Source organism: Gouania willdenowi, chromosome 21, assembly GCF_900634775.1.
Source record: "Gouania willdenowi chromosome 21, fGouWil2.1, whole genome shotgun sequence".
NCBI lineage: Eukaryota > Metazoa > Chordata > Actinopteri > Blenniiformes > Gobiesocidae > Gouania > Gouania willdenowi.
In genome coordinates, this window is record NC_041064.1 from 20,086,842 (window position 1) to 20,107,046 (window position 20,205).

General features: G+C 36.7%; 1 protein-coding gene across 6 annotated transcripts in view; it reads left to right on the plus strand.

The window, feature by feature from the left end:
- The window catches only part of lrch1 (leucine-rich repeats and calponin homology (CH) domain containing 1), a 75,324-nt gene that overhangs the window by 40,111 nt on the left and 15,008 nt on the right, over nucleotides 1-20,205 (plus strand). For 2 of the 6 annotated variants that reach the window (XM_028436368.1, XM_028436364.1), the window contains exons 3-16: nucleotides 2,839-2,965; nucleotides 3,257-3,362; nucleotides 5,432-5,568; nucleotides 5,992-6,122; nucleotides 8,719-8,806; nucleotides 9,692-9,797; nucleotides 11,617-11,732; nucleotides 13,698-13,768; nucleotides 14,385-14,471; nucleotides 14,730-14,807; nucleotides 15,132-15,168; nucleotides 15,659-15,775; nucleotides 16,240-16,312; nucleotides 17,971-18,093. In XM_028436368.1, coding sequence (XP_028292169.1) covers nucleotides 2,839-2,965; nucleotides 3,257-3,362; nucleotides 5,432-5,568; nucleotides 5,992-6,122; nucleotides 8,719-8,806; nucleotides 9,692-9,797; nucleotides 11,617-11,732; nucleotides 13,698-13,768; nucleotides 14,385-14,471; nucleotides 14,730-14,807; nucleotides 15,132-15,168; nucleotides 15,659-15,775; nucleotides 16,240-16,312; nucleotides 17,971-18,093 — 1,397 coding nt within the window. The remainder of the gene's footprint in view (nucleotides 1-2,838; nucleotides 2,966-3,256; nucleotides 3,363-5,431; nucleotides 5,569-5,991; nucleotides 6,123-8,718; nucleotides 8,807-9,691; nucleotides 9,798-11,616; nucleotides 11,733-13,697; nucleotides 13,769-14,384; nucleotides 14,472-14,729; nucleotides 14,808-15,131; nucleotides 15,169-15,658; nucleotides 15,776-16,239; nucleotides 16,313-17,970; nucleotides 18,094-20,205) is intronic. The other 4 variants (XM_028436370.1, XM_028436367.1, XM_028436366.1 and 1 more) reach the window with 3 other exon arrangements.

Below are 20,205 nucleotides of genomic sequence, written 5' to 3' on the forward strand. Positions count from 1 at the left end.
ACTTGAGAAAATACACACTATGTCTGATTTTGTCTGTATGTGCACTATTTTCACACGCAAAAAGAAAAAGATCATGGAAGATATTTAAAATATCAGTCCTCTAACTCTGCTTCTGGTTCCACTGAAGTATTTCAAAATGTGTTACAAAGCAGGTAAATGTAGATTGTTTACCTTGACTGGTTCACAAGTTGCAAAAAACCACAGCTTTGGTGATCACATGATCACATTGTCTGAAATTGTAAATTTGATCAAAAAACAATAAATTATTCGGCTTAGGCCAGACGTGTCAAACTCAAGGTCCGGGGGCCAAATTCGGCCCTTTTACAGCATCAGTAGCTCAGTCCGTAGGGTGGCCGGTTAAAGTCCCAATGCGGCCCAAAAGACGGAAGTTATTCTGGTAGCTAGAGAGGTGCCAGGACACTTCTCGAGCACTGCCGAGGTGCCCTCGAGCAAGGCACCAAACCCTAACACTGTTCTGGTGCGCTTCCTTCGTTGTAAAAACAGCCCCACTCTGACATCTCTCCATTAATACATGTCCACAGGTCCTGTGTGTGCATGTGTGTGATTCGGGCCTATGTGTGTGAGAAGCATGTCCCTAAAATAACAGAGTGCATTGTAATTTCCCTTCAGGGATTAATAAAGTAATTTAAATTCAAATCAAATTCGGCCTGCTCGCAAAAGTAAAGATGATAGAAAAAAACATGTTGTAGAAATTTCAGCCCCTCCAAATACCAAAATTACAAATAAAATCCACAATATTTGCAGAGCTCAGTTTTCCAGTTTTTCACATCACATGACGGCAGTCATTTTTAATCTCAAGTTGTTAAAAGAACTCTCCATTTTTCCAAAATCTAGCACATTTCCCCAAATTATTCCATGAAATTTCCCCAAATTCCTAAAATCAGGGAAATTTAAGGGAGTTCCTGCAGTGACTGATATACTCGCATACATAAATCATTTATATATCATTTATACGTGGAAGTGCAAACCAGAGCACATTCATGTTGAATTTGCTCTTTTTCCCACCTAAAAGCTGTGGCCCACTTAAGATCAAACTGGTCCATATTTGGCCTCTGAACTAAAATGAGTTTGACACCCCTGACTTAGGCATTTGCTATCGTTTATATCTGAGATGGGTCACAAAAATGGGATCGTCCAGGTCGAACCTTAAGGCCACAATAGTTTCATATCAGCATGTAGTACCATGACTGATCTAAAACATTATTAAAACATAAATGAATAAAGTATTTTTACAAACCGTTTTTGTTATAATTTGTTATTTTTTCACAAAACTTGAACATTTAGGTTTTACACATTTTTGACAAATCCAAGGCAACTGATGAACTAGGGCAGTGGCGGTCGTTGGTTTGATTCCACTGTGAGCAATTATTCATGGAGTAAGTTTCTTAACCTCTAACTGCCACCTGGGCACTGTGGATGCCCACTGCTCCTCAGCGTACCATGGTTAAAAACAGAGAACAATTTTAGTATATTTATCTGTATACCATGACTATGAAGTTAATTATTGTTATTAAGCTGATTAACTTGTAATAATAACCGAGCAAACTTCAGAACACCATATATCCACACTATCTAAAACTAGCAGTGGAGTTTTCTCTTGTCTGTACAGCACAAAACCAACAACTTTAAATACAAGTGTGAATAGGACATTTGAGTGGGTTGTCCTGACAGGCATTTGCACGTCTAATTTTAATGTTTCATGTGAAGAGTCGATCATGAATAATTCACAAGTTCTTTTTTTAAATGTGCTTTTGCTGCTCTTTATTTTCACGTTTCCGTTTAGTATTCATCTGAAACATCACACATTTATGACCACTGACAGGTGACATTCCTCCCTATGGTGTGGCTTCATTCATAACCGTTACCCACACACGAAACGCACAAACATTTTGGAGACTTGGGGAAATGACGGCGCCAGTGGTGAGGCGATGAATTGAAGCCATTCATTCATTTCATTTATTTAATGTCCTCACATATTAGAGTTATCGATTTGTATAATCATAAATACATAAATAATATACTTATATCATCCTTCCCAATTTCAAATGCGAAGTATGTTGTAAACATTTTTTGGTGAAAGTAATGTGTTGTAGGTGTAAACACAAGTATCTTTGACCACCTTGGTTACCTAAGTTAGTGTTGATTGCATTTTCCCAAAGCTGCTAATATTAATATTAGTATCAGTTAATCCTAGAACAAAAACACTGGCTTGATTCAGTGGCTCTCAAACTTTTCTTTTGAAGAATTAAACATTTAAAGGCCCCTCCTCCAATTCAACAAAATAATAATAATAATAATAATAATAATAATAATAATAATAATAATAATAAAGTTCTCATGATTGCAAATTAATAATATTTTTTCATGCTCAATGTTCAGTGAGGCAGTTTATGTAGCCCCCTGTCTCGCCCTCCCCCCGGCATTATGTCATGGGAACCACTAACCCATGAAATTTCTCAAGGAAAAACATCTTGTATGATAAAATTCTGGAAAAATCTTTAAAGCTTTAAAACTTTAACAATAACATTCATGACAATGAATAAAACAAATTACACTGAAATAAAAAAAAAATGATAATAAATAACGAATAAAAAAAGGAAGCTGTCACACTCAATGCCCTAGATATTTATAAGTTCTACTGTTGATATGTGTTTTATGATAATAATGATAATAATAATAATATTGTTGAATTATTAACTCCTTAGCTGTATCAGTTCATTTGGTTCCAAACAAAATACATCCCCATACATTTGGATCAAAATGAAAGCTGCTCTGTTTCTACATTGCATCAGGTAATTAGTGATGTTTGTGTTGCAGTCGTAACCAGCTGGGCTCCCTGCCTCCATGTCTTTGTGGTTTACCGCTGAGAGTCCTCAACGCCAGCAACAACAAACTGGTCAGCTTACCCGAGACTATCGGACAGCTGCACAACCTCATGGAGTTGGTAAGTCTGTTTATCCTGTAGCATGGAGGCAGGGGTTAGTTGTGTCTATCTCACTCTCAGGTAAAGACCAATCACATCACTATTTTTGTACATATTTGCTTGGATGTGGATGTAATTCCAGTCTGGAGAGCATTTGTGTTTTCCTGTTGCAGCCACGATCACCAACTGTTTTTGCATCTGATGAAAGTCAAAGATAATATTTGTTTTTGGGGACAAAAGAGAAATGCTTACGTTTAAAACGTAATTGAGGAAGAGAATTCACTGAAATCATTTGATTTTTGCTTTGTGCAGGACATCAGCTGCAATGAGATCACAGCCCTTCCTCGTCACATCGGCAGACTTAAAGCCTTGAGAGAGCTAAACGTACGGCGAAATCTTCTGTGCGTTCTTCCAGAAGGTATGATTTTCCAAAAACAGCTCATGCACTTGAATATAGTTTGCCTTGAGGGTGTAAGGATAGATATTTATAGATTTCATAATTATTGTTCTCGATTGTTCCTTTTTATTTATTAAATTGAGTTTTGTTCTCTAAAATTATAAATCCGATTAAGTCATATAAACAAAACTTTCCACTCCGTCACTACTTTTGGATTTTGTCTTGACCTTCTGTATTAAATAACCATTAGCACACCTAGCTTCCTATAAAATGGCAGGTCTTTCCCTCAGGGCTGAAGCTGTACAGAGATAAACAAGTGTTCTTGCTGACTTTGTTGATATCTATAAAAACATCAACAGAAGAAGAATTGGGGCTTTCGTCTTTATTTATTGACATGTGTGTTTTACACATATTAGAAATGTGTTCTCTGCATTTAACCAGTGTTGGGAACGTTACTTTAAAAAAGTAATTGGGTTGGTGGGTGGGTGGGTTGGTTGGGTGTGTTTGCGTGTGCGTGTTGCCTTAGCCAATCATAATCGCTCGCCTTGTTTTTAACCCGCCTCCTCTTGCTGGTACATGTGTAAAAACACTGGCTCTGATTGGCTATCATGAAACATGACACCGCCTTAGCCAATCATAATTGCTCACCTTGTTTTTAACCCACCTCAGTAACGATAACGACGTTGTAACGGCATAAAAAGTAATTAGTTAGATTACCCCGTTACTGAAAAACTAACGCCGTTATTTTAAACGCCGTTATTCCAAACACTGCATTTAACCCATCCCCGGGGGCAGTTAGGGGCTCCCAACAGCAACATTGAGGCAGAAAAAAGAATAGCTACATTGCTGTCTGCTTCAAATCATGAGGAATTTATTTGCATCACTGAATGCCTGAAATTGATTTTAGGTACAAAAACCTGTGTGTGATCAATAGATAAAACACAAAAAAAGAAATAGGCTTTATTTTTAATTTTATTGTAAGTGCCAGGCGGAGAACATAATATTAAGATTGCAGAACTCACAACTGTACCTGCATGTCATCTAAAAGTTGTTCTCATAAATCCTCTGATAGGAATCACAACCAAATGTCGAAGGTGGAAATTGCTGCTCGAAAGGTTGTTGTTAAATGGGCATGTGGCTTGAACTTTGGGGAAGTTTTGTGCATTGCATTGTGGTATGTGGAGTCTTAAAGAAGAAGGGAAAGATTGTTGAGGTGGAAAAGTTTCTTTAAGAATAAATTCTTAATGTGATTTCTTCTGTTTCAAATCCAGGCAAGGAAAAAAACTTGAATGATTTATTATATATAATAAAAGCAGCTCAACCATAGTGTTTTTGAAATATGTTAACATTCCTTTGTCAGTTTTTCATTTTGTTTACTATTTAAATAAACAAGTATTGAAAATGTGTGCATCGATTATCGATTACCATGTCTGAATGATTGTTTTTCCCACCCTTAATCCACAATATCAACATCTGCCATCGTTTTGTCAACAACTTTCAATCTGTGAAAACACTAGACATGTTTCTTTGGCAGCGTGTTTAAAGGCACACTGGCATTAGTAGTGGATGAGAACAACTTTTAGATGACATAAACGTGTTATTTATGTGGTTACGCAGCTTTAATAAATAAAATAAAGGCCAAACAGATTTGCTGTTATTGAAAACCAAGGGAGAAACTCAGGAGAAAGTCATGAGAGTCAGAGCTGCTACAACAAGCTGCCATCTCCCAGTACCATTACAGAAGAAAAAAATATATAATTACAGTATATATTTACTTATAATCTCTTGATACATACTACAAAAAACTCAGAAGTGATGACCCATTGAAAATTTTCTAAAACTTTCATTAAACAAGAAGTTCTGAGCAAAGTCCAAAGTACTGTAGCGACTCTAGAAATCGCATGGCTACCTAATAAACGACATGAAAATTACACCATGCCATTGTAATGCTGTTTGTACTATGGTAATATAAACCAGTACAGCTTTTGTATAATTCTGTGTCATTATGGATCTTACCAATGAGGTAAACAAAAAAAAGGTTCTCGGGTTTTATTAATTGTGTTTATGTTGTGTGTGTCTTTTTTCTGCAGACCTGGCAGACCTCCCTTTGGTAAAGTTTGATTTCTCCTGCAACAAGGTGTCCACCATCCCAGTTTGTTACAGGAAAATGAAACAGCTCCAGTCGCTCCAGTTAGAAAACAATCCTCTTCAAAGTCCACCTGCACAGGTAAGTCTGAATCCATTGGGACCACCTTAAATGCACCCTTAGTTTGACACAGTCATACACTAGAGCCACAATAATATGACTGCTGAAAAAATGCTAAATAGCTGCGGACCATCAGTAATAGCCAGTAAACTCTGATTTTGTTGAATTCATATTGTTTTTCTTTATTCAAATTTAAAGTCCAATCGAAAAACAAGTTAAATGAACGATATCTTGATGAATATTCATTTTGAAAAAAAAACAGAAGTCCTTTTGATAAAAAAGAATAAGGCCTTTTTTTCTTGTAAGGGTTAAGATCCCAACATGTTTTTAAGCTTCATTGTAAAAATGATTAATTAAATACAGAGGCTAAGTTTGGCTTTAAGTAAAGTAAATATAAATGTAATGTTTTAAATGCTCTGAAACTTTTTTAATTTTTTTATTCAGATTTGTATAAAGGGCAAAGTTCACATATTTAAATATTTGAGCATCGAGGCCTGTCGAAGTGAGAAGATGCCAGATTCTCTTTACCTTCCTGTTCTGGAGCGACTCAGCCTATCACGGCCCACCACTGGCAGGTGAGTCACTGTTCTATAAACCCTTCCTTATTAGTCACTTCCTTAGTTGGCCTAACCTCTTTTCACTTCTTTTTCAGTAATTTAATGTCATCTTTCCTATCTACTTAAATAATTTTGCAATTCCCTATTCACATTCAAATATTCTTGAGTTGGTAACCAAACACTTTATACTGACATTTTGCGATACTGTTAGTTCATGTACCTGAGTGTAACACCTTAGCTTATGGGTTTTATAGTAAAGTGTTAGACACATAACCTCTGACCACCAACACGTTAAGGCTATTGATACCTGGATGAGGGACCACCTCAATGACTGTCGGAGTGTGTTACATAACCTCTAAGGGGGGAAGAAAGTGTCTGCTGGAAGCGAATGGTTGTCTGATCTAAGCTTCCCCAGATTCCCAGTCTGGAGCCAAATCCTACATTAGTCAGCTGAAACTGATCTGTTGTCTGGCTTCCCCCAATGTATCCCACTGACAGTCTGACTGCCATCGCAGAGAAGTTCACTGAGAGTTGAGGCCAAGATTCCATCAGATTCAATGAGAGAATATAAGTGAGTGATGGATGAAACCGAGACATGATCTACGATGGGGAAAGGAAACAAAACGGAGAAAATCATCCGGAAAGAACCCGAGGAATGAAAATAAAAGTTTAACTGACAAGTGAAACAGAGCAATGCAAGGAGGAAGGAAATGTATGAGCTTAAATGTGGAACAGGATAAAAACGTTTTAGTTTTGGTAATAAGAGAAGGCAGGGTGTGCAATACTCCCAAAGGTAAGAGGAAATCAAGTAAACTAATAAAAACTAAAAGAACAAAAAAAGTGCAAAAACTAGACAGGAAATGTCTATTTCTTTGATTATATTTGTGTATTTTCTTAATAAAGTAATTTAGTGTTAAAGGCTTCAAATAAAATATGTACTAATATTAAATAATATGTGAATGTTTACTAATGTACATCCTAAAATGTCTGCAGCCTAACACAAAGTTCTTGTCTTTTTCTATCTTGAATACATGCTTGTCCTTTAAAGAAGTCAGCTTTTATGGCACATCTGGCCTCAGTGGAATACCCATTCTCTCCTATTTTGGAGTACAGGCAATATGACACACTTAAAACATAAAGAAGTTGAAGAAACTTGAATCTAAGTGGGAAAAGTGTATAGTTCAGTAAATTCTTGATTCTCAGTCAAATGTAGAGGATAACCCATGCTGTTGTCATAGCTTATCTTAGCTATAGTCACAAGGAAACAAGTGTGAGAAGAGGAAGAATTACAGCAAATCTAATTGAGATTGTTTATTAAAACACAATAATAAAGAATAAAAGCACACCAGGGCTCTGTGGAATGAATAATAGATGTAACTGTAAGTTGTTTTTGTTCTCACTGCAAAGGAGGCTGAGAGTCGAGTGATGCTATTTTTAAAGCTCCATTAACACAGCGACCCTAAAAGAAAACAGATGAGAGTGAAACGCTGTGTAAAATATAGCACGGCTCTGCCTGTAGAGGAAGAGACTTTCTCATTGCGTCTACCACCAAAATAAAACAACTTTGGGTGTTCATTTATAGAACACCATAATGTTTATTCTGCCAATGTGTAGCCATTTATTTTTATGGCATTTTATCATTTTTGGGACTGGGCAAAAATAGAAAGTTTTATTTTCATCATTTCTGAGCATGTTTCTCTTGTGTTTAAATCTTAAATGCAGAGACTTTAACCAGATATTACACAGATATTTATAGTACCGCTGGCAAATCTGATTCTAGTTTAGTTTTTTTTGTAGCGCTCTTAAAAAAAGTATAAGTTCACTGGTTCGCTCCCACATAATCACTTTTCCTTACCTTTTCTGTCATATTTTGATCCACTTTTATCACAATATATCCCTGTGCTTGGGGGTTGGGGTTGGGGATTGTAACAGTCTTATGTACAGTGTGTTTTTGAATTGTAATCAGGCTTTAATAGTTAGACCCAGCAAGGCCAGAGCCTGACAGAATTTGGCCCGAACCCATTCGAACCTGAATTAAGTCAATTTTTCAAAGCTCACACTCTTTACAGCCTGTCTGTGGATGCACACAGCTCTTTAGCCTTGTCAACAATGAGTCCTTTTAACATCAATTATTCATTTGCCAGACACCAGCCTTCTATTCTCCTCCTCAGCATTTCTGCATCTTTTTCACGCTAATCGAAACGCATCACCTGACCCCGCATTTACTGGGCAGTGCCATGCCCAAGCTTGTGTAAAATAGGTAGAACCCAACCCAGTTCATCAGCTCCAGTCTGGTTTGGGAGATCTACAGCTCTATTTTATTAATTTTGAGCAGGCAGGCTGTGATAGCCTCAAGAATAAAGAATCAATAATTAAATAAAGATATATTTTGACCCTGCGAACAAAGCCAGGTAGTAGGACGTCTGAACTGATTACCACAACATCAGTCATTCATGCTAACAGTTAAAACCTTGTTCTGAGCAGGAGTTAGAGTGACCTGAAGGCACCATTAGAACACAAGATGAGATGGAGGAGAACTAGTCCACCTCAATCCCTGTGGCTCTCGTTCTTACACACAATCTCTTAATTTGTGTGTGTGCGTGCGTGTGTGCAGTGTGGAAGAGTTGGAGCAGCAAAGGAAGCAGGACAGCGACTCAGGAGTTGGCAGTGACAATGGGGACAAGAGGCTTTCTGCTACTGAGGTACTGACTGTGTCTTTGTGTTATCTGTGTGATGATTGTATGTATTTAATGTATTTCTTTTTTGTTTGCATGACTGTCCTCATAATTGCTTGGTGACAGTGTCTGCATAAATGACGTCTGATCCCAACCTGTTCATCTCATATGTCTGTGCTGTTCTCTTAAATTTATATCCAAATTTAAATTTGTTGTATGTCTTTTTGTTCTAGGTTAGAATCAACTCAGTGTATTACTCACATTTATATTTATTATAACCTTAAAAAAGTGATGGTGTTGTCTTTTTTTTTTTTTTTTTTTACACAAATTATTATCCTCAATAATATACAATAACCACAAGCTGTTTCACTCTTAAATGCCAGTGGTACAGGTTGTTTGAGATAACATCTAAAATATCAGACAATTCCTTTTCATGAGAATACAATTGACCTTGTTTAAAGTCAACAAATGCATAAATATACTGTATATGTGTATATATATATAAATGTTTATGCCGTTTTCTGGAATTGGCACTTTTCCTTGATTTTTCTCTTCCAGTAATGTATAACTTTTTATAGTTTTTCACATCACATCATTAGGTATAGATTAGCAAGATCTAAGGTATAATGTATGTTTACCATGGCTTTAAATGTTTAAGCTGTAGGATTGTCTCTTAAGTTGTTTTTATGTGTAAACTTAATTTCTACTGCTAATGTAATTCCACCCTTTTAATGCTGCAGTGAGTGACTTTTACTTCAATGAGATGTTGTTACAAGTTCTTTGGGTAAACTTGACATAAAAATCAGCTTGCAGTCTTCACAGTGAATAAGATATTCCCACTCCAGTGATTCAATATGCTGATGTTTAATCTGTTTTGACAAGTGTCTGTTTATCGTTTTTGTTTTGTTGAAGCCGTCGGATGAAGACAGTCTGAGCCTCAACGCGCCGATGAGCCACATCACGGAGGAGGAGGGCGTCAGCAAGGACGACTCTAGTGAACACATCAGCTCCTTGACAAGTATACACACACACACCACAGACATTTGATAGTTGTATCGATGCTGATGGATGTTCTGGTGATTAACACTGTTAGCTCACCTCTCTACAGTTCATCACTTGAACCTGATGTTCTACAGGGTACTGTATCTTTCTGTGGAGAACTATGTACTTTGATTGCTTTATTTCTGTCAGTGGTTTCCCATAGAGAACAGCAGGAGATCCCATGACACATGGTTTAAATAGACTTCTTTCAGAACTAATGAGGTTAGAGCTGATGGAGAGTCAAGTTGTTTTTTTTTTTGGTTCGAGGTTGTCGACCATGATGATTAAACTCCAAATTCTCACCTTTGTGAGCCTTGATCAGTCTAGGTCTTTGATCATTTGTTCCATTACTTTTATTTTAATCTTGGTTATACAGCAACCTTCAGCATGTAACAATAAAGCCACTGTAGCCCCGCCCATCAAACAATAAGCTAACTGAGAGCCGCATTTAAATCGATAGTTATAAATTGCTAACAATAATGATTGAACACACAGAAGGAACAGATTGGTGTTCTATACATACTGGTATGCATTTGTACTGTATATGTAATTATAATGTGTGTATTAATGAAATACATAATGTTAAGATATGAATGTGATGAATAACTTAAGCCTGGTTTTAAACTAAAAAAAAAATAATTTACAGCTTCCTTGCATTTGTTGTCATTTACATCGATAAACCTACTTCCTAATTAGCATATTTGCTTAAGGAATTTTACTGCTAATAAGTTAATTTAATGGTTCATATTTGAAGGTAATAATGCGGTTAAATAGTTTTGAAGGTTTACTGGTAAAACTAGTAGGGCTGTAGCCAACCAAGGAAATGGTTGGTAGATTAAGACTATGGCAAATGTAGTGATTAGTCAACCCAAAAAAAAAAAAACACTTTTTTTTTTTTTGCAGCCAGTACTCACACAGAGCTTCATTTTATTGATATTTAATCCTTTTCTCCTATATAAGTGCATTGCATTTTTTATTTTTTTTTTAATGGTATTTAAACTGATACCATTGCTGGCCGACCAATGAAAATTTTGGGCGACCACGACGGCATCGGCCAATTAGTCGACTAAATGACTAAAGTTGGCAGCTCTAAAAACTAGGGTCTTTTTTTAACCTGTAAACCTTCCAAACCGTTTCACCGCATAATGACATAGAGTGAGAACCATTAAATTAAATTAATGTAATTTAATGGTTCAATACCTCATTGAATGATTGATTGACTGACTTAGGTGCACAACCCTGCTAACACTTAGTGATGTTTGAAATCAACTCGTGCAATATTTGAACTTGTGTCTAAATTCTAAGTGCTCTTCTTGAATTTAACTCATGTTCCACAATGGTGAACCCCTGGTTTAGACTTCATACTCTGACAGGACCAGTCCTGACCTGTGGTTCCCTCACACACTAGCCTTGATGTTTACTCAGCTGACCAGACTCAACACAACCATTCTCTCTTTCCCATCAGATCATTCTCTATATTTTTGGGAAATATGTTGGTCAGGAATAAAAAAGAATAATTTGAAGAATGTAGCTAAATTGGTGAGATGTGAATGGTCTTTTTTTACTGAATGTAAAACATAAACTTACACATAAGAATAATATGAGCTAGCCTTGGATTGTGCAGTATTTGAAATATCAATTTTATCAAACGTTCTTGCAAAGTCAGCAGTCAATCATTTTGTTGGTAATGTCTCCTTATATTTGCCGTATATGAAAAGATCTCGTTAAAGATCAGTTTCCATAATGTGAGTTCAGGATAATTACTGGGAAAGTTTTTTTGTTTGTTTGTTTTCCAGCCGATCCAAACTCCGACTCAGTTCGACTGATTGAGGAAAGTCCTACGGAAGCCCTAAGGGACCAGTTGAGCTACAGAGACTCTGCTCTTAGCACTCGCTTCATCAACTACATCAAGGCAAGGCGTCTCCTCTCCTCCTCCGAGTGTTTGAATCGGTGATCATCAAAGATTGATGTTCACTATGAATAATGCCACCCTTAGACTAAAGTTATGCTGGTGTGAGAGTTTAATCCAGCATTAGTCACACTGATTGTTACTGGATGTTCAGAGAGTCTAGTTGGTCCACAGTAACATTTGTGTTATTTAGCATTAATAAACATGTGACAACATGTGTGTTTTTACTAGTGTAATTCACTTTCAGGCATTTGAATGGTTCCTTTGGGTTTCACTCAGTGCTGTGTTTCAAAATATGCCCAGAAACAGAGAGGTTTCTTATGACCAACATAAGGGAAATGTGAGTTGCGTTGGTGTCATGGTGCAGAAAGGCAGCCCTGCTGCATCACTCTGGGTTTGTGTGTCGCTGCAGCTTTGACCAAATAAGGACTTGAGACAAAACAAAGAGCTGCTGAGCCTGTTGAAAGTCTGAGGACAAGTTTTTATATGGTTTCATACTGAAACCTGTTTGCACCTCAATATGTTGTTCTTGAGTTTCAATTTCTTCTTCATGCTGAAGCTACTTTTAAAGACAAATCTTCTTTTTACAACCTCATTGAGTGATTGGTCGTTTGATCACCTAAAATTGATGTTTATTAAAAAATATTAAATATTTTATGTCTATCAACCTTCCATGTCAGATGTCAGCAAAATATTTAGTTTTTTTCTGTTTTAGTTTGTAGGACTTTTTTGACAACTCATTGTCCTTAAAATGTATCATCCAATCACAAATTCCCCCCTCATTGTCCAACAAAAGCCACAGCTAAATTATATAAAGCAAAGTCCTAGAATTGTTTATTTGAAGCTGCATAGAGTGCAGAATCAGCACAGTTATAAAGTGGTGCATTACTGTAGTGAATTTTGTAGCTAATCATGTCTCCTTGTTTAATCTGGGTTAAATGCAGTGTTTGCATTGTGTTATGTATGAGGACTTAGTGCTCCTGTCCAATCCAAATTATTACAAACAGTTAAGTATTAGTGTTTATATTGTGTTTGTGCATTGTTTCATGGGACTAAACAGCTTATTCTGAGCTGATATTCTAATATAAAGATGAGCAACTTTTATCACAGTGTTGGCCACAAAAAAGGGATTTTGTTTTTTATCTGGGGGCCAAATTATCAAAATTAATCTGAGCATTTAGAATAATGACCTGTCTGAGCATAAACACAAGAGAATGCAAAAGGTTTTGTAGATATTAGGTCTTGTTTCGGTATTCTTATTTGGGTTTTTTTGTGATTTTCTTTTTTTTTTTAAATCTTGTTAGTAATTTTGTCTATTTTTGGTGTGTTTTTAACTTGAATTTTGAAACATTTGGACCCCAGGCTGCCTGATGCCATCACTGTTTTAATTTTCAAGATATACTGAAATTTAAGATAGATTTGTCAAGTTTCTTTGACTATTTTCATTTGTGTATTGTTCAAAAATATGTCACTTTTTTCCAAATGATGTATTCTTTATTTCAGGTGTATTTAGTTGGTATTTATTTAGGGCATGCAGTTTATTATATAATAATAATAATAATTAATAATGCATTGGATTTTATATAGTGCTTTTTTATAGACACTCAAAGCGCTTTACATTGTATATTGATGTGCATTATTGGTGGTCATAAGCTACTATTGTAGCCACAGCTGGGCATACTGACAGACAGAAAATAACAGATACTGACAGATATATGAAAATAATCTACATATTTTAATCACAAAAAATTGAGAATTTTGAAGAGCAAAGTAAAATATTAAACTGGGATGTGAGATATGTTGGTAATAAAGGATAGAAAAGAAAAGACAGAGGACAATTAGTTACAGTTTTTTTTGGTCATGGGGACAGCAGTAACATCTCTGACTTTTCTCCAATGACTGGTGGGATTGTGGGTCATGTGACTGCTGCAGCTGGGTGCTGATGCTCATTAGCGTGTGTGTTTTCAGGGTCGTACAGCAGCTGACTTTGACGAGCCCCTCAGGATAGACGAGGACTCGCACTGGCCAACAGAACCAATGTAAGGGGTCACATGTCAACGTGATCATTTCTCTGCATTTTTTAATTGTTTTTACATGTTTGTGAACATTTTTAACTGAAAGTTTCTGCTTTTCCGTAAATAAGATTCTGAAAAATATTTCTCATCACATCTATCAGTGTTTATGTCCAGCTCTTTGAGCACTTAGATTGGACAATGGCACTAGTTTTATATTTATATACACATTTAAAGCATTATCTGTATAGACATTTGTTTAACACTGTGCCTTTGATCCTTTAATGCTCTTTAACATGCTTTATACCTAAAGTGATCCTTCTTTTGAGTGGTACAAAAATAATTTGAAGATTTGTGGAAATGATAAGTGGATCAGATATACTTCTTCTTTGCATTTGAAATAATCTTTCTGATTCTTACTTGAGAAATAAATTCTCCAGATTTCGATCTAATCAAGCATCAGTGGGAAATTCTGGATAAATAAGTCCATGAAGGCACCACGTGATGAAAGATTCTATCCCATTTAAAGGTCTTTAAATCCCTACTTTGGTCTAGGCTAGTAAGAGGAGAACCTGCGCGAGGTCGGGTAGTTGAAAATAATAATATGTGATCTGACATTAGTCTTTTCTCTTTATGTATGCAGTGCAAAAGGAGCAAAGGGCACAGAAAACCACATTGACATGATCAACCAGCTGAAAGAGGCTGTGGAGCTACTGCAGGATCCCAGCAGGCGAGCAAATACTGCAGGAGCCATATGACACCATATATCAAGAGCCATAATTAAATAAATAAATCAGTGCCAACTTAAGTTGAGATCTACCAGTTTTTGCTTTTTGATTGTTAAAATATTTATTTTGAAAAACTCATGTAAAATTACTTTATCAGCTAGAACCCTTTAAACATACCTGAAACATTTTGTCTCTAATGAACACAAGTCCTAGTTCAGTTGTTCAAATTCTGAATGTGAAAGTGTTGGTTTGTCCTTCAGGGTGAACGTGGATCACAATGAACTGTCTGACGTGCAGCTTTACCCAGTGGAGATGGTCACAGTGGATCAGTCAATCAAGTAAGACTACACAACACACGTCAGACATTTGAAACTATACGTTTTCCATGCTTACATGGTTATTACCCATAATTCAATGCTGTTCAAACAAATAGTAAGCCAGAATAATAATTGTTTTTGTTGTGACAGGGTTTATTTTAGCATGTTGCCACATTTCACAAGATACAACATTGTCATTTTTGTGGAAGCAACATTACAGAAAATATTACAACCAATCGCAACACAGCTTTTCCACTAGTAGATGAGCTAACACATTGTAATGCCTGATGTAGGTCAATGAATGCATCAGTCTTAATCCTGTTGTTTGTTTCATTTCTTTCTTAGTGGACAAGATAGTGATGATGGAGCCATTACCCCAAAGGTAACAAACTGTCATCACAATATGTGATGTTTTTTTAAGAGATAGCTAAAGTACTGGGACACAGATGATTTGTTTTCTTTCTAGTTTACCTAATTGAGCAATATATGGTAATAATCACTTCAATAAATAATTATTTATAATATAATCTACATACTATTGCATGTTTTAGACATTTTGTCATTCCTCAACACAATTATGGGAAAGGTGTGATGCATAATAAATACACTAAATAAAAGCTAACATTTTATTCTTTACTTGATTGAAGGCGATTTACTGAAATAAGGGCTGTGACCCTCTTAACCCGTCTGAGCTAATGCTTTGTAAGCTGATGAAGCTAAATGGTTTTAGAAGGACTACACTTACAATTAAGGAATATTGTTTGATTTTGAGATCATTTTGGGACCTAACACCAGAAGTTAAAACTTAAGTTTAATGTAAAGCCTAAGAATATTATTTATAGTGAACACTGAATATTTAATGCATCCTGTAGCAGCACATGGAGGAGGGAGCCTTTGAGTTCCAGAAGAAGCGACAGATGATTCTAAAGAAGGCCAAGTTTCAGGCCCAACTTGCATGCCAGGAGTATGAATGGCATATGTCAGTCAAGGTAAAGCTAGCATTAGCTTGGTGGTTTAAGGCTTTGCCTAGTCTGGGCTCGTCCCGCAAGTTAGCCGTCCTCAGTCGTGCTTCACGCTAATTGTGGGTTTTACTGCTTGTGTGTCTGTTTGCTGTGTGACAATGTTAGAGATGAACAATCACACTTAGCATTGTTGATTTTCATCTCTTAAACATGTGACTAGGCTTCGTTATTAAAAACGTGAGTTCATTTTTCCATTCCACGTAGGATGCTAAGTACAAAGGCTGTTTTCATTTTCAGCCTTTAGTCCTATTGTTTCTTGGACATTTGCAAGAACTCAATGTCTTTTGATGATACTGTATCTATATATTCAGGGTCTTAATTAAAGTAGAGAGTGTGTTTCTGTGTTTACCCCAGTTGGTTATTCACGACTTGTGTCAGAAGATGTGCTGCCTTATTTATTAGTTTTGTATTTTCTCTTTCCATCACTGTAGCAGAATAACAGATCTCCAGTCAGCGGACCTCCTGCTTTCTGCAGCCCACCATTCGGACTAAAACCTCGTTCAGGTGAGTCAAACTGAATTATTTGCAGTCTGATATTGAGATAATTACATTTGCTTTACTTTACAAATAAATGAAAGGTTCTGGAAAGGTCAAAATAAAAAAAGGAATGAATTGAAATTAACCCAAATTTAGTACAAATTTAGCAAAATTCCAAAAACAAACTAAACTAATATAGGTATAATCCTTACATTTGTAAGACTTATATTGGCTTCTTTTATTTTAAATTGTATATAGATTGATTTTTGCATTAGCATTGTCATCTGCCAAACAAAATTACAAAACTAAACATATAAACATAACAAAATTCAGATCTTTATTTGTAACTTTGTTTCACATAAAGTATTTTGTGCCTATGGCAGTTTCGTGCACAGTCTAGCCTAGTTAACATGTAACATACTAAGTTAAATGTTTATCATTGGAAATGTTTTCTCAAATTAGGCTTTGTTCACATTATGAAGAAATAGTATTAATAAGAGTTCTTGGCATGAAGACTAAAGAGCTTTTAAAATAAATCACAATTGTTACATTTTGTTAAAGTTCCCTCGACAGCAGAAGAAATGTAGGAGTGCAACAAAAGGTCATGAAATTACGTACTAAATAGTTTTTTATTGTCTTTAAATCTATATATAAATATATATTTGTACCTGTTCCCTCAGGAAAATGATATGGAAAGTTAGGGGCCTTTTTTTCCAAGGTGTGCAATCGTCTGTTTTCCTAGAGCTTTTACCGACATCAATTGCTCCCCTTGTAGTAATGCACTCCCACACATGCACACACTGTGCCATTAAAGTGTTACAGCGCTGTCGTGCTATAACAGATTTAATTAAAAGCCTTTTAGTTCCTTAAAAAACACTGTTGTAGCATTAGGTGAAATCTAAACACATTAGTGTTAGAAAGATTTTTACTGATGGGTCACAAGTAATGACAGACAGTCCACTGTGGTGCATTTACATATACCTGAAAAGTCCAAAAGTTCCAGTAATCAATTCCCATTCGTGTACATGCTGCTAGTTTTTTACAGCCTGAATGACTTGAATGAAATCAAATTAATCGTCAGTACCGATGTAGTCAGAGTCGCTTCATTTGTGCTTTTAATGTGCATTCATAGCAAATATCAGTGCCATGTCTCCCAGGCTTAGCCTCCAGCTGTGTTTTTGTTGTTTTTGAGCTTGTTCCAGTGTCAGTGATTGCTAACTACCAATGTAGCTCACATGATGCTAACAGCATGTAGAAGTCACCTGCAATGAAAAAAAATGCTAATCCTTTGTTTTTGTGCCATCTCATTGTATTCCTTCATTTTGTGTTCTTTTTTTCTGCTTTACTTTTCTGTTTGGTTTGTTTACTTTTTTTCATCTCTTTAATTTTTCCCGCATGTCGTCTTAATGATTATTGATAAACTTGTGCACAATTTGAACTGCCTGAATTCACGAATCAATGTCTTGGTCATTGATTCCCTCCTAAAACTAATTTCTGTGCCTTTTTCCTTTTTGATGGGCCTTCCATTTTCTGTGGTGGGTGGGTGTTCATGGTACTGTGGCTTGCTGCGCTTGGTTCACGTGTTTCCCTTGGTGATCGCACTCCCCACCACCACCACCACTTTCCTGCACTACACATGGCACCGTTATCACTCCTGCCTATTTCCACAAACTTCTGGGTTGCAGCCCCCCCATCGCTGCCCTGCTCGCCCCCTCTTTCCTGTCTCGACCCCTTGCTCCTCCTACAGGCCTCGCCTTTCCATAGAGATACATCTCGTAGACATGACGATGGAGGCATGCACAGCCGTGGTAGGTCCCGCTTTCTTTCCGCTAACCTGCGTCTTCAAGGAAACTCTTTCCAACCCTTTTCCCACAAGCTTTATTTTCTCTGCAGAGCAAAACAAAATTAAGAATTGAATCCAAGGTTAATGCTTTACTTGGACCTACACTATGAAAGGATATGGTTTTATCTTGGTTTCTTTGGCTGATCCGTCATTAGCCAATGATTAAACCAAGTTGATCATCCACCAATAGGGAACATATGCTGGGTTTGATCCATGAGTAGTTTGACCATACTAATGTTTTCTTTTTGTATTTATAGAATTCATTTAATGTTATTGAGTTATTTTATTTATTTAATAGCTGTATAAAATACAGATTTTAAGTGTGTTGGCTTTTGTTATTATCCCCCACCACAAAATGTGGAAGGGCGATATTGGTTTGAGCTCCGTCCGTCCAAGTTAAATGGGACAGCTTTTCTCAGAAACTGTTTAAGATAGAATAACCACATTCAGTGTGTGGCTTCAGGTTATCAATACCTTGATGAAGTTAAAAAATGAGCAGTGCACAAAGATTTTTTCCAGAGTTATTGCCCCTGTGCTGTTTTTTTTTACTCTGTTCGAGGTATCTTCAAAGGGGACAGCTTTTCTGAGAAACCGTTTAAGATAGTTAGTAATTTTATATTCTGATGGGATAATTTTTTCTTATGTATACATCTAAGTTCTTAGATTTAGCACATTTAGGAAAAGATTGAGTTATAATGACAATCAATCTGGTGGGGGATGTGGATGACTGTCTTCTTGTTAGTACCTAATTATTTGTGTGTGATGCCTGTTTGTACTTCTGCAATGCTGTGTATGCACTGTAGTCTGACAGAGCAAAGTCTGTCTTGTGTGATTCTGCCATCTGCTTTGTCATATTAATATGGGAAAACCAGACCATAAATATGGGTCATAGTTTGTGCATTTTAGGTTTTTTTAAGTGTTTATATCACTAAATGCATTGCAACATTCATAAGGGTTTTTTTTGTACTATATTTTTAAATTTTAGAAGAATTCCACATTGAAACAGTAGAGTGAAACAATAGAAATGTAAAAAGTGTCTCCCCCCCAATTGTGGTTGCGGTCAGCAAAACACATTGAAAAGCTACAGCCTCACACAATTACAAACTGTCTGAAACTAGAGTTCGGACAAAGGAATGACTAACCTACCAGAATAAACTGCTGCTGGTGCCTGAAAATAAAGAGATCAAAAAAGTATGAAAAACAACTGGATAGTTGAACCAGATTAGGAATTTACTAACACCTCTGTTGTGTGTGTGAGTATGTATGTGTTTAGTTCATACCAGGAGTGAGGTTTAAAAGTGAAAAAGGGCTTGCATCAGCCCAGATGTTCTGCTGTTTTAGATTAGCCTCTGTGCTAGTGTGCATGTGGTGATACTGTAGTAGTGGACTCTGATCAAAGAAGAGCTTTACCACACACAGCTTTAATCTCCAGCTGTTTCTGTGTGTGCGTGTGCGTGCGTGGGTATGCGCGTTGGCTGTAGACTAGCAGATACAAAAAGTTAAACTCAATGTGTGTGTAGAGATCGTGGAATTGATCAAATAACTTTGCACAAAAGGGAAACATTGATGAATGGCTACAAACCAAACCTTCTGTGTGCACAACAAAACTAACTCAACACTCTCCAAATCCAATAGTTTCTCAATCCAAATCAACTCCTCCTTCATCTCCCCCTCCCCACAAGTCAAGAGTCTGGGTGTCATCCTCAACAGCACTCTTAAAATCCTCTTAAAATCCTTCATCAATGATATCACCCTGTCTGCATATTTCCACCTCAGTAATATCAATCGCCTCCGCCCCTCCCTCACCCATCACACGACTGCTATCCTTGTCCACAGTTTTGTCACTTCCTGGCTTGACTACTACTATTCCCTTCTCTTTGGTCTCCCCAGTAAATCCCTCCATGAACTCCGGTTAGTCCAGAACTCAGCTGCCTGCATCAGCACCAAAACCCCCTCTATCTCCCACATCAATCCTGTTCTCCACCAGCTCCACTGGCTCCCCATTCAATTTTGCATCCACTTCAAGATCCTTCTGCTAAGTTTTAGGGCATTCACGACATTGCCCCCCCTTACCTGA